The 14,091-nt window shown below is 37.7% G+C and overlaps 1 protein-coding gene across 3 annotated transcripts in view; it reads left to right on the top strand.

Moving 5' to 3' along the window:
• Nucleotides 1–12,728, top strand: part of ACADSB (acyl-CoA dehydrogenase short/branched chain) — a 77,231-nt gene extending 64,503 nt beyond the window's left edge. For all 3 annotated transcript variants that reach the window (XM_037804351.1, XM_037804352.1, XM_037804353.1), the window contains exons 8-11: nt 3,207–3,296; nt 6,683–6,820; nt 8,068–8,167; nt 9,730–12,728. In XM_037804351.1, coding sequence (XP_037660279.1) covers nt 3,207–3,296; nt 6,683–6,820; nt 8,068–8,167; nt 9,730–9,800 — 399 coding nt within the window. In that variant the 3' untranslated portion in view covers nt 9,801–12,728. The remainder of the gene's footprint in view (nt 1–3,206; nt 3,297–6,682; nt 6,821–8,067; nt 8,168–9,729) is intronic.
• Nucleotides 12,729–14,091: the final 1,363 nt, after the last annotated feature.

Genomic DNA, 14,091 nt, shown 5'->3' with positions numbered 1-14,091 from the left:
CTCACAGTTTTTTCCTACAACTTCTTCCGCTCTTTCCTGGAAGCTGCATAGTGCTGCTTTGGCCTCCAGAGCTCCCAAACCGTTGTTTCAGACAGTTTCTGCCTGTCCACTAGCTGCTTTTGGAGGAGGATTGAGAACTGCAGCTTCCTATTCTGCCATCTTCCCCAGAAGACTCCCTCATTTTTGAAAGACAGTTTTGATAGATATTGAATTCTTGGCTAGCAGTTTTTTGCTTTCAGCACTTTAAATATGTCATTCTGCTGCCTTCTTGCTGCCATGGTTTCTGGTGAGAAATTGGCATTTAATCTTCTTGAGGCTTCCTATTACATGACGTGTTGCTTCTGTTTTGTAACTTTCAGAGTTCTCTCTTTATCTTTGGCCTTTGACATCTCAATTATAATATGCTGCTGCACAAGACTATTTGTGTTTATCCTGTTTGGAGTCTTTTGCATGTCTTGGATGTGTACATTCATGTCTTTCACTAAATTTGGAAAGTTTTCAGCCATTACTTCTTTGAATATTCTTTGCCCCTTTCTCTTTCTTCTCCTTCCAGAACTCCCACAATGTGAATATCGGTGTGCTTGGTGGTGTCCCATAGGTTCCACAGGCTCTGTTCACTGTTCTTCATTCTTTCTTCCTTCTTTCCTCAGACTGGATGATTTCAATTGTCTCATCTTCAGGTTCACTGATTCTTTCTTCTACCAGCTTCAATCTCTTGTTGAACCCCTCTAGGGAATTTTTTTTTATCTCTGTTACTCTGGTTTTCAGCTCTGTTTGGTTCCTTTTCATAATTTCCATCTCTCTATTTGTATTCTCTTTGTGTTCAACTGTCATCTTCCTTATTTTCTTTAGTTTTTTTTGTTCATGTGTTCCTTTAGCTCTTTGAGCCTATTTAGGACCATTTTTTGAAATGTCTTCTTTGGAGTGTCCAGGTCTGGTCTTCCTCACCAGTGGTTTCTAATGCTTTTATCTTGTCCTTTGCCTGGGCCATTGCTTCCTGTTTCATTGGATATTTTGTAATCTTTTGTTGAACCTAGGCATTTGAATATGTTAATGTATTATCAATGGCATTTAGACTCTGAGGCATCTGAAGCTTGTATCCAACTATATTAAGAGAGAGATTTCCTTGAATGCCAGGTACTAACAAAAAAATATAAATTAGGAAAAAAAGAAAACATCTTTCCTAGTCTTTGCAGATTGACCTGTGCAAGTGTTCTTCTTCAGGGTTTCTCCATATAATGAGTTTAGGGAATAGCTCCAGACCAAAGCATAGGGGCCACCCTGGTTCTTTCTATGCCTGCACCTAGTCTTGGGCATGCACAGGTGACCCTAGAAGTTCTCCCACTTGCATGGTTCTGAATGTCCCTCTTCCCTAGGAAATAATTTCCTCACAGTCCTGGGTACTTCATTGTACGTCCTACAGTCAGCAGGCTTTTACCCCAAATAGCCTCTTGACTGCTCTCCAGTAGTGTTCTGCCTTCTACATGCAGGGCAAATTCTGGGACCATGAGTCCCTCAGGCCACCACCAGACACATAGGGCAGGACATACATACTCCTAGTATGTACATGAGGATTTTTCAGCTCCCTCTGGTACTAGACCCAGGGATCTACACTGGGAGTGCAGGCTGGCTCCGTACTAAGCCGGTGAGTGGGGATGGAGGGCCACCCAAGGCGCCCCAAGATCCTCCTGCTTTTAAGTAACCTGTTTCTTGATTCTGTGTTTGCCCTCTCATGGCAGTCCTTTATTTTCTGGAGCTTTGAGAAAGATGTTTCTGCTAGTCTTTCAAAGCTTCTGTGGGAGGACAGAGCCCTGAAACATCTCACTTCACCATCTTAATCAGGGCCTTAACTGTTCTTTTTAGTTTTTCTGTGATTCAGCTTTATTAAATGTGGCATTTAAAAACTACAGTATTAGATCTCTTTGTTCCCGGACATATAAATAGTAAAGATGTTCTGGCAGTAAAACACATGGACTGAGCTTTAGTCTAATTACTCCAAGTTATCTTATAACTTAATTAAAAGTTAAGGTCAGGGAGTTATTATTTCTTGGTTAATACTTTGGGTACCTTTTAGATGAAGAAGCCTATATAACAGAATGAACTGAACGCTCCATCCTTGGAACACTGTAGTTGGAGAGAATTTAGTTTTTCAGTATTTATAGTGAAAACATTTTTGCTGAGATGGAAAATGTCTACTTTGATTGGCAACCAATAATTTAAATCTTCATGTCAATATAGGTTATTATTTACATACCAAAACCTTTAGTTAGAGGGGGTTAGTGTCATTGTCTTAGCATAATTTTGTAGGCATTTCCCCCAAAAGCTTTATTGATTTTTTTTCCTTTTTCTTTAACCTACAGAGTTTGACTTAATTAGATAGTGATTTAATGGCTACCTCATGTGATTTAGAAACTATTTCTAAGCTTGAGTCATTCAATAGAAATGGAGATTGGATAGCAGTGAGAAATTGTCACCACATCCTGATTTGTTCTTCAGGCATGTGAATTAATGTATTTACCAGCTGCTGTCTGTCAGTTGTTCTCAACCCTAAGTGTACATTAAATCACCTGGGCAGGTTTTAAAATGCTGATGCCTAGGCCATGCCTCCAAACCCATCCATTCCCAAGATTCTGATTCAGTTGCTAGGCCCGAGCATTAGCATTTTTTATCAAGTTCTCCAGATGATGCTAATGTGCCGCAGGGGTTGAGAAGCGCTGCTCTTTTATGTTCTAATGCCCTTTCAACTGAAGCTCTTATTAGTCCTGATCATATACAAAATGGACAGGAAAATAGAAGGTTAAGCAGTGATCTTCACATTTGACTTCTACAAGGACTCGAGGGGCTACACTACAGTCTTTAAGGCAGTTCTGAGCAGAGCTTCTGTGGCTCTCCTTGATACTCCAGGTGTCAAGGAGAAGATTCCTGAAAAGTAGCCTGGTTGTGTGAGCTCAGCCAGGCCAGATTTGCCTCTCTGCTGGAATATGCTCTTCATATGAAGTCACACAGGTTTCTCTCAGTTACTAGAAATTCAGTTCTACAAACACAGCAGGTGAAGTGTGTTATTAACCACCTCAGTATCTCCAGTTCCCACCTCTGACCCCCAATATTCAATATGCCTATAAAAGAAATTTGCAACATGAATAATTAAAACATAAACTTGTAACAAAATAAGAGACTCTAGTTTGTTTTGTTCTCTTTTGTAACAGATGCTGGGACTGGCACAAGGATGTTTTGACTACACTATCCCATATGTTAAAGAAAGGGTACAGTTTGGCAAAAGAATATTCGATTTTCAGGTATATAGCTTTGAAGATCTTTCTCCTGTTCTCGACTCTCCTTGCTGCCTGTTAATGAAGAACCAAGTTTTAAAGTGGTAAAAGGAATCCCCTCAAGGGGATGTTAATGGGAGAGGGGTTGGGGAGGAAGGAAGAGGTCTCAGGAAGGCTGCTTGTGAATGCCTTGACATGTCCAGGGCCCAGCTGTGGCGTGAAGTGGGATATCTTGGTGAGAATTATAGAGCTGCTTCCTTACTGCTTCATATGTTCCAGGGCATGGGGTCTGGGGTCAGACTTCAAATCTTGGTTCTTCCACTGACTAGCTTTAGGCCTGGAGCAAGTTGCCTCACCTTGCTAAGCCTCAACTCCTCATCTGCTGTAAAATGGGGATACCATGACCTACCCAGTAGGGTGATTTTAAATTAGGTGCATGTGTAGAGGGCTCGGCACATTGCCGGCTATAACAAGAGCTCAGTAAATAGTCACTTGTTATAAATCCCCTGCTCAGCCCAGAGTCGTGCCATAATCTTCAGAGGACTGCTCTCTGACACATACATCTTATAGAAGCTGCAGTAGCTGTAGTACGTGCAAATGAGATGCTCTCAGCCAAGAATACTGGGAAATACTGGCCTGGGAATGTGCAGCGACCATGGCTTCCTGGAGCTCCCAGGCCCTCAGGAGAGTTGATGGTTTTCTTGCTGTCCACGTTAGCGTCTTGCCAGGTTGAGGGAAGCCTGGAATGGCAGCTAACCAGCCTTTTTTCTTTTTTTCTGCTTTTTCTTTCTTTTTTACTTATTTTTTATTGTTATTATTATTTTAGGTTTTTTTTCCCTTACAAAGCCTTTTATTACCTCAAGAACATCACCTGAAATTCCCAAATAACTACCTTACATGGTTGCAAAACTTCCCTTTAAGTAGCTCTAGGTTCTAAGCACAGTTTCTTATTAAACTGTCAGCTCGGTTTTGCTACATTGTCTTCAAGCTCTATATAGTGATGTTCAGGTTTCGTTCAAGCACGCTTGAATAGCACAGGTCTAGAGATAAATGGACTGTGGGCATACACAGTCAGCCCAAGGCTTGAAGAACTGAGTATGCAGGCCCCAAAATGCTGTCATCCCCATCTTATACTCAGAAACTGAGGCATATGGAGGTTGGGTTCTCTAGGCCATACAGCTAGAAGGTGCTAAAATTATAATTTTTGTCTTGTTCCTGGTCTCATTTTTATTTCATTATACTAGAGTGCTTTCTCAGAGCCAGCCACCACATAGATTGCTACAAAAGTGACAGAATATGATGAATATGGTTTTGAGGGAGACATTTTATCTCCCTTGTACACAGGAGACTGTTTCCTTATATACGTGGAGTAGGGGTCAGGTGTACTTACAGAAATAATCCTAATGATATTTTTAAAGATGCCTGTGTTTTAGGTAATTTAAAAGAAAATGTTTAGAAATTTCATCTTAAAATGTAAAATTATTAACTTTATATATGTGAAGTTTTGATTAAAATTTGTAGGTCATGTTGTAACTCTAGGATACTTTATCTCATTAAAGTGATTTGTTCTTTGTTGTGCATGCAATTATTTCTGTCTTTCTCTCCTCTAAACTATAAGCTCTTTCAGGGTAGGAACCAGGCCTCTTCATCCTTACTTCTTCAGTTTGTTTATTTAGCATAGATCTATTGAGCATGTTCTCCATGCCATGCCCAGTGTTCACAATGTAGTTGGGGTACTGGTATCCAAAGACGGTAAGTTTTGGGTAGGGCAGGAAACATGCTGAAGTCAATTTTCTGCCTGTCATGGTGCCTAATATAATTTTGGAATAGACAGCATGGATGGCACAGATTTAATTGAATGGTCTTTAATTGAATCAAATTGAATCAGTTGAACATATGCTTCAAAATATATTTTTTGAATGTACTTTTCAAAAATAATCATAATCTCCAAATTCCATGTAATAAGCCATAAACAATTTCTAGAACCGTGATATTAGCATAGGAATACACAGATTGACTGATGGAACAAAATAGGGAGCCCAGAAATAGACCCATGCATGTATGGAAATTTGGTATACAATAGAGGTGGTGTTGCAGATCCCTGATTGGGAATATTAATTCTTCCCATGTGGAAAAAAATAAAACTGGATCCCTACCTCACATCATTACACAGAAACTAGATTTCAGTTGTATTACAGACAATGTAAAAAGCAAAAGTCTTAGGAGAAATCAGAATATCTTCATGACCTCATGGTAGGAAAGGATTTCATAAACCAAACACAAAAAGGACCGATCATAGAAGATAATAAGCTTGGTGAATTTCACTACCATCTTCTTTTCCTCCAAAGATGCCCATTAGATGAAAAGACAAGTCACAAGGGAAAAGTTATTTGCCCGATACCTAAGTTCGGTAGTAGGTTCATGGGTGTGTAATTTATTATTATGCTTCATAGTTTACATACATGTAACATAGCCTTTTGGACATATCAAAGACTACAGAAAGAGGAAAATCTATGGAATATTTCTGGACAGTGCTGTTTTTCTACAGCTGTCCCTCTTTTTTATTTAGGAAATCTATTCCTGGGATTATTGAGTACTTGCCCTAATGGAAATTCTCTGTCTTAACATTCATCACATACATTACAATAATTATTTAATCTGTTCTCTCTGCTGGACTATATAAAGCATGAGAACAAAGAGCCTGATTACAGTGCTCAGTAAATATCTGGGTAGACGGATGGATAGATGGATGGGCCAAGCTTGAGAAACATTTCGGTTTTTAATAAACATACCTATGCTTTTCATTTCCAGGAAATTGTTTATAGCTATAAACTTTTAATATTCATATTCCCATTCATTTATTCAGTCATTTCTTACTTTGACTAACATTTGTTTAGAGGGTGTAACTCACCCTCTAAAATTCCAGGGTTGTAGCAATTTCTCTAGGGTGGTTTTTAAGTTTATTCTTCTGTTTTCTGTAATCCTGAAGAAACTGGTTCTTGTTCATGGATATTGCAGTAACTTTAATAAAGTTACTTGAAGGGGAAAAAAATGGTATGTTAAATATTGCTTCATTATTTTGCAGCTAACATCTTTTCATGCCTGAGGCTCTATGCAGAATAAAATTTTTCTTAACTCAAGCGAATAAAGAACATTCAAAGTTTTGCTTTGCTGGGGTTTAGTTTAAGTTCAAAATTGATCATAAAAAGAGTTGAAAGTAATTGTTAAGCAAGGCATGCAGTGTCATTTTTCATTTTAGATGGTAGATTTTAAAGTATTTGAAAAAAATGCACGTGGTAATTTTCTTTGGGGATATATTGGAGTTTGGCAATATTCCATATCCAGGCAGGACTTTGAAGATGAGCTGGGTTTTTGGAAATCATAAATCTCTAATGTGGGACTGAATGTTACAGGGGCTCCAACATCAAGTGGCTCACGTGGCCACCCAGCTGGAGGCTGCAAGACTACTGACATATAATGCTGCTAGGCTTTTAGTAGCTGGAAGGCCATTCATCAAAGAGGCATCTATGGCCAAATACTATGCATCAGAGGTAAAAATAAAAAAATAAAAAATAGTATTTAGTCCTCATTATTTCTTCAGGTTCATGCTTCTTAACCCTTTCCCTTTGCAGTGTTGGTTGAGTTTAGTTTTCAGGTAAAATCACCTGGATTTTCAAGTTCCTATGATAGAGAAGCAAAAGGTTAAAATTGTCAAAGGACAGTGCCCTAATTCTGTAAGGTCTCAGTGTTCTTACAGGATTGTGAATGGAAACCGAGTAGCCCAATTCAAGTAGAGCACCCACTGTAAATCCCTGAGTAAGCCTCATGTGAATGATGGCATCCAGCCCAGGGTTTCAAGGTAGGGCAAAGCAAAGGCCATGGGAGATATGGAAAGACTAGTGTTCATAATATGAGCCAGTGATACAAAAACACCAAGAAAAGATGTCTGTTTTTAATGCTTTTTGCATGTATATATGCATTCTATATTTAACACATTAGACTTGGTTGGAGAACTTCACCAAATCACTGGGCAGTTATTTCCCAGTCCCAGCAGTATGTCTTATTCATTCCCATGGCTTTAAATACTCATTCAACCCCTCCAGCCGCCAACTTTAATCTCCTTCCTCAACCTCCCTTCTGAGTTCCAGGCTAACATGTATCTAACTTCTACTTTACCTGTCCTTACCAGTTGGAAACCAGAGAGTGGTTGATACTTTCCTTTTCCTTACCCACCACATGGAATCCCATCATTAGTTCTTGTGGTTTCTACCCCCAAATGTTTCCTGAATCCATCTATTTCTCTCCCTTTCCACTATCAGCTGTCTAGTCCAAGCTGTTCAGACTACTCAGCCTGAAGTGCCCCCTAGCTCAGCCCATAGGTCTCAGCTAAGCTGTAGCTTCCTCAACTATTCCCCATCTAAATCCTCAGTTTTCTTAAAAGCTCCTCTTTTGCCCCATATCATTTATCTCATTTTCTGTGATTGTTAGTTTAAGGTGTGTCTCTCCAAATGACCACCAGGGCCAAAAGGGTAGTGACCGCCTGCCCTCACCATTGTATGTACAGTGGCGGCACTGGATAAAATAGAATAACGCCTGTCAGTAAGTGTAGGCATCCGAGCAGCACCTTAGTTTACTTAAGAAAATAGGATTTTGTGAATTAATAAGATATTTAACAGAAATGGAATGGACGAGACTATATAGACAATGCTAGTGTATAAAATAACTCCATTTCTTCCAAGTGCAGGTAAGAGTGAATCCAGGTGGCTTCGATGTGTGATTTGCTGCTTGTTTTTGGTAGGTCGCGGGACTAACCACTAGTAAATGCATCGAGTGGATGGGTGGAATAGGCTACACCAAGGATTGCCCTGTGGAAAAATACTTCCGAGATGCAAAGATTGGTAAATAGACTTCTTTTACTTTTTGTTTTGTTTTGTTTTGTTTGCCTCTGAAAGTGTTTGCACTGTTATGTTTGTTTTATGTTACTGGTAACTACACACAGGCAATTTTAGTCTCTTCAGTGTATGTTTATTGGCTCTCATCTGATGGCCAGGTTTTTCCCCCAACTCTTCTTCAAAAATATGGCTATTTTTAGAAATGTCAAACTGCCTTTTTAAAGACCCCATTAGGCCTTCTAGTCCAACTGCAACAAAATTGTTAATTTTTCTAACTTTTACTAAAACTGTTAATATTTATGATTATTGTAGTTTACTGCTGTTCTTTAGCATCCCATTCTAAAGTTTAGAAGTTCCTTTCCTAGAGGAGAATATAGAAATACAACAGTTTTGAAAGCTGCCTGTTTCTTGAAAAGAACCCATGCTTACGCATTGATGGTTCAGGAACCAAAATCTTGAACTCTTCAATACAGAATCTGGAAATCTATAAATCAAATGGAAAAATGCCCAACAAAAGAGTTAGGTAACAGACACACTGAATTTGTTTTTAAGTGCACACACTTGCATACATATGAGTCTCCTTTCAGGGTAGCTCCTCTGACCGGCTGGAGACGGTCCTGGGCTGACCTGCTGGGCCCACACAATCGACAGTGTCACGGTCAGCCCAGTGGAGTCGCACTGACCTGGGTTTAAACCCTGGCCTTGTTACTCATCATCTGGACAAATTAGTTAACCTTTTGGAGCCTTAGTTTTCTCGTTTGTAAAAATGTAGTAATTATATAGGTGTATTGCACTGATGACAGAAACTCTGCCTTTGTTTACTGTTATAGCCCTGGCACCTGGCACAGAGTTACATGTTAAATATTTGTGGGGTGAACAATCTAGGGGGGAAATGTGGAACAGAATTGTCTAATTAGCAAAATAGAATCCTTTGTACTTTGTTCCATATTTGCAGTATATAATGAGCTTTAAAATGATAACTAAATGAGACAAATCTGAGCTCTCGACTCTTGGTTTTAGTTCTGATTTATTGACCTTCAATAGAAGGGCAGGAAATTGGTAAGCCAAATTTTCTGCAGAGCATATTGACTACTTTTGATGCTATTAATTTTATTTATGGATTTCTACATTTCCTCTTTTATAAAAAAGGGTCTGAGTTGATATGTAATAAAATACATGGAGTTGCCATCTAGCTGTTAAAACATGAAACGAGAGTCTAAAAAGGAAGAGAAAGGCAATGTACTAAACCATTTGGGCTAATCTGATAAATTTGGCACTTTTTGACAGCTGGGGCAAAAAGTGAATCACAACAGCATGTATAATTCTTGATATCAGAAAAGGGAACAGGTACTAATACTTGAAGAGAATGGCACTTCTTTCTGCACAAAATTCTAATTAATGTGTTCTAAATTACTTTGTTAAATTGCACCAAATTCAGGGGACACTGAATGATGTTACTAATGACAGTTTTATAGCAAATGCAGGGGCGGTGTTTATAGCGGTTTCTTGTGTGGACTCTTCAACTGTAGATCCACTCCTAATTGTTCTTTTGCTCCCTTTTGGTTAAGGTACAATATATGAAGGAACTTCAAACATCCAGCTGAGCACCATTGCAAAGCACATCGATGCACAGTACTGACATCCATGGGGAGAGGACACCTCCCTGATGTCAGTGGTTGTAAAAGTTGCAACTATTGTCCTTTGTTGCGACTAAACCTCCATGGCATTGATAAATTTTATTTAGCCATTTGTGATGGTCCTTGGGGTTTTATCTTTCCAGTCTGTTTAACTTGGGCCCAGGAAATCATTTTCTAACTTGAGAAGAAATGCATCCATATTTTCTCCAAAACTGTTTTTAAAGTTCTCTATATATTCTATATACATTATCTATATACATTATTGTTCTAGCTTCAGAGTTTACAGAAGTCTCACCTCATCAGCATTTGGAAAAATAAAGGCATCTGAAGTTTTACTTACAGAAATAGCTATTTATATTCCAATCAAATCTTTATTTTGTGATATCAGTCAAAGAAATGTTTGTTATGGTATGCAATTTTTATGGACTACTTTATAGATTTAATTCTATATTGCTAAATTATGTGGAAATTGATAACTATTCAGAAAAATCTAAAAATTCCAGCTCTAAATATCTGAGCATGCATAGAAAATAAGGGTGTAATTCTGTAGATCATATAACTGAAGAAAACATTATTTTAACCAAGTCAAGCAATATGATTTGTTACTATAATTGAAGTCTTTAAAAGTTGCATTTCATAATGGTTTCAGCAGATTGTTTTAAAAAAAATTCTCTGTATTAGTTTTCAAGTAGAAAGTTTAAATAATTTGTTTAAATCAGAAAATCTTCAATAGTGTTATATTCATTCTAGCATTCACAATTTTTTCAATAATACAATGTCTTTCTGTATTAAGATTGAATACTATTTCCTCAAAATTAGTTATTGAACTTTATAATGAGTCATAATTCAGAAATTGTGTTTTGGTTCAGTGATTCTGAGGGGGTTGCCTTGCCCCATAGACAAGGGTATCAAAATCTTGTAAGGAATGGGGGAAGAAAGAAGGTTGTAACATTTTAAAAAGCATGTTCATTATTAAAATAATTTCATATTTGGTAAGGGAAAAATAAATCTATTTTACAGTACAAATTATAGGAATATAATGCTTATCAAAATATGTAGCTGGTTATGCCCTTTTTTCAGTGTCAGGGATTCTCCATCAGGAAAACAGACCCTTCTGGGTATTTGTCCCCTCAGGAGGGACGGGGCCATGGGGTGGGGGAATCTATTAGAGATGTTAAAAAATGTTCCAGGGCCCATGCAGTTGCTTAAAATAATCATTGCTATTAAATAGGAAGCATGTTACTACTTTAGTAAAAGGACAGTGTTTATTAAGAAAATCTGACCTTTTCAAAGTAATTTTTCTTAGTACATTCATGTTTATTGGATTGGATTAATTTTTTATTGGAAATTATAGCTAAATATTCAAAACTGTGTAAATACAATTGAGGTAGGAATTCTATTAAACTGTTACAAAAAGCTGAGAACAAATTTAAACCTTGGATCAAAAGAGATGAAGTCTATTTGACTTATTAATAGGGAGATGATGGAAACCCAGTCATTCTGTCTTACAGAACAAAAGAGTAATCTGATAAGAAAGGTAGGTGGTAGATGAAATGCCCTAAAAAGGGGTTTGGACAATCTTTAGCTTCTGTGATTGTGTGAAAGAGGTGGACTTCACAGATCACTGAGTAGAAGCCAACATTAAATAAAAAGAATCCCAACTTCTTCCTGTAGAATTATAAACACCTGAAACTATAATATAAACCTCATGTTCAGACTAGCAACATTAGAGAGCTTCCTATTTACATCTGGAGCTTGAATTCATATTTAGTATTGATTTTATGTGTAAGTACAAGTTCTACTTTTGTGTGTCTTTTTGCTTATGGTCACAAAAAGTTAAAATTTTTCATTTTGCCTTAATTATATTATGTATTATAGTTAATATATGCACATGCCTTCTTATATTAATGAACTATTATGTCTTACTTTTTTTCTTTTTTTTTTTTTTTTTGTATGTGTGTGTGTCTTAACTTTTTACCAAAGAGGATATAGTGGGTTTCCCAGTAATTCTCTCCTTATAGCTTTTCTTCTTAGTAACCATGACTTTGGGATCTTTAAAACTGTCTATCTTGAGTTTATGTCTGGTGGGGGTCCAGAGCTCTTCACCCCTCAAGCCTGTCATTATTGTTTGTTAATTTGAGGTTCAGGCTGTCATGGGGTTTGGAGGGAGAGACCCAAACACAGAACCACTTGGCCACATTTATGTGAGAGGAGCTAGACTCAACCAAATTGCCAAGTTAGTATTGTTAGAGATTTGATTTTCCCACATGGACATTAGATTTTGGAATCGTGGCAAGATGTTAGAGAACCAGCCATCCAGTTCTTTCCTTTTAAATGTGAAAGATAAATAGCCCAGAATATTTACTCAAAGTCATCCATCCAGGGACAAAGGCGAAGACAAGAATCCAAATGTGTGACTACCATTTCAGTGCTCTTTGTCTCTGTTCGACAAAGTTTGGATATCATCCTTGTTATATTTCAGAACTTTGTTTATTTTACATCTGACTGATGAAGAACACTTCAGAAGTGTTATGATTGGCCCGTCATTGCTTACATATATTAATCAGCTGCCAAAGACACCGATGTTTGGAGAACTCTCCCAAGGTGTGGGTGTAGGTCAAATGTGAAGATTATTTTGTGTCATCATTTGGTTTTATGATTATGATGTATTTCAGAAAATATATATCCCTGCTGATGTATTTTGCTGTTCTTTCATAAAGTGAAAATTTTGTTTTAATGGTATATATCAGACTGTATTCAGTATTCCAAAATCAATACTCTATGGAGAATGAAAAAATAAAGCACTAAGTAAATCTGAAGTTTTTGCAACTCTGATAAAGCAAAAATGGTTTGTTGCACACACAGATGAAATAAGGAAATAATGCGATCTTCCTACGAGGTTGAGAAATAAAATACCTGTATTTACCAAGCCTCTAGCTTGCGTCTCATATAAGCCAATTTTGTTTGTTTTTAGAGAAGAGGCTTTATACTATAGACCGAGTTTAAATTCTTGATGCTAAAGGAAATTTTGCCAGAGGACCCTTTATTTTTAAATGGCAAAATATAAGAGCTCTTCAACAGAGAGGGCACTTCTTTTGAGCACGTCTTCCCAGTGCAGCTATTATCTGGCTGGTATTTATGCCTGTGTTTTACATTATTACTTTTGGGAATTTTACATGATTGCAGTTATTACCCAGTGGTAGACTGTAGTGTAAAGCCATAGCTTTATCAGCTTATCTGCTCCCCATTATTTCCTATATTATTTTAGAAATCCATATGTGAATCCCTTTTTTTCTCTTAGCATTCAGCAATATTTAATGAGTGCTCACCATGTCCAGAGTGCCAAGGGCTCTAAACTAGCGTGCAAAGATGAATAAGACGAGCTCCTTATCTGTATGCATGCCCCTCCAGGTGTGTCTTTTTCTGTTTTCATTGGTGTATCCTCACAAAAATATCAAGTAGAAAACTACTGAAGTCAACCCTACGCAAAAGTGTTTCTTTAGACCCTTTAGAATGATACCGATAGCTAACACCTCTTATGCTCTAACCATGTGCCAGCTATTACTCTAAACTCTTGACACATGTTAACACACAATGGCCCTATGAGAGCTTTGCTCTTTTTTACCCATTTCACAGATCAGGAGACTGAGGCATGGAGATGGTTGGTAAGATGCCGATTAGAACCTGACAGAAGTGGAATTCAGATGTGGGCAATCTGGCTGATGAAGATCCTCCCAGATTCCTTCCTTTGGCTCTTTAAAGATTTGTTAATCTTCCAGAGCCTTCCAGTAAAAATGTCACTACCAGCCACCCCTTTATTGGCCAGCAGCTCGTCAGGGATGAGTTTCAGATGTTTTCAATCAGAGAAGCTGACTGAAAAAAGGGTCTGTGAGACAAATAAATGGGTGGGGTGGGAAGGAGAAAGAATGGGGGAGTCGATGGGTAGGGAAATAAAAAAGAGATGCAGTCAGAGAGTGAGAAAAGAATTGAAAATGGAGCTAAGGAAATACCAAAAACTAAATCATCTCTCTTAGAGTTTTGTCTGGGATTTGCTGTATGCCATGTTCAACTCTTGATCTGATTTGTTTTTAAGAATATAAGAACTAAAAGCTACCAGGGGTGGGGGTGGGGAATGAAAAGAAAACATGGTAAAAATCTGAGTGGTGGTTACTTGCTTGTTTGTTATTATTCTTTAATTGGATGTGGGCACTTTATGTATTTGTGTGGACATCACACAATATAAAAAAAATTAAACTTCAGTACAAGTTTTCTTTTTTTGGTTTTAAGAAATGA

Source organism: Choloepus didactylus, chromosome 15 (assembly GCF_015220235.1).
Source record: "Choloepus didactylus isolate mChoDid1 chromosome 15, mChoDid1.pri, whole genome shotgun sequence".
Classification (NCBI taxonomy): domain Eukaryota; kingdom Metazoa; phylum Chordata; class Mammalia; order Pilosa; family Megalonychidae; genus Choloepus; species Choloepus didactylus.
Note: the sequence above shows the minus strand (reverse complement) of the source record. Positions and strands in the feature narration are given on the sequence as shown.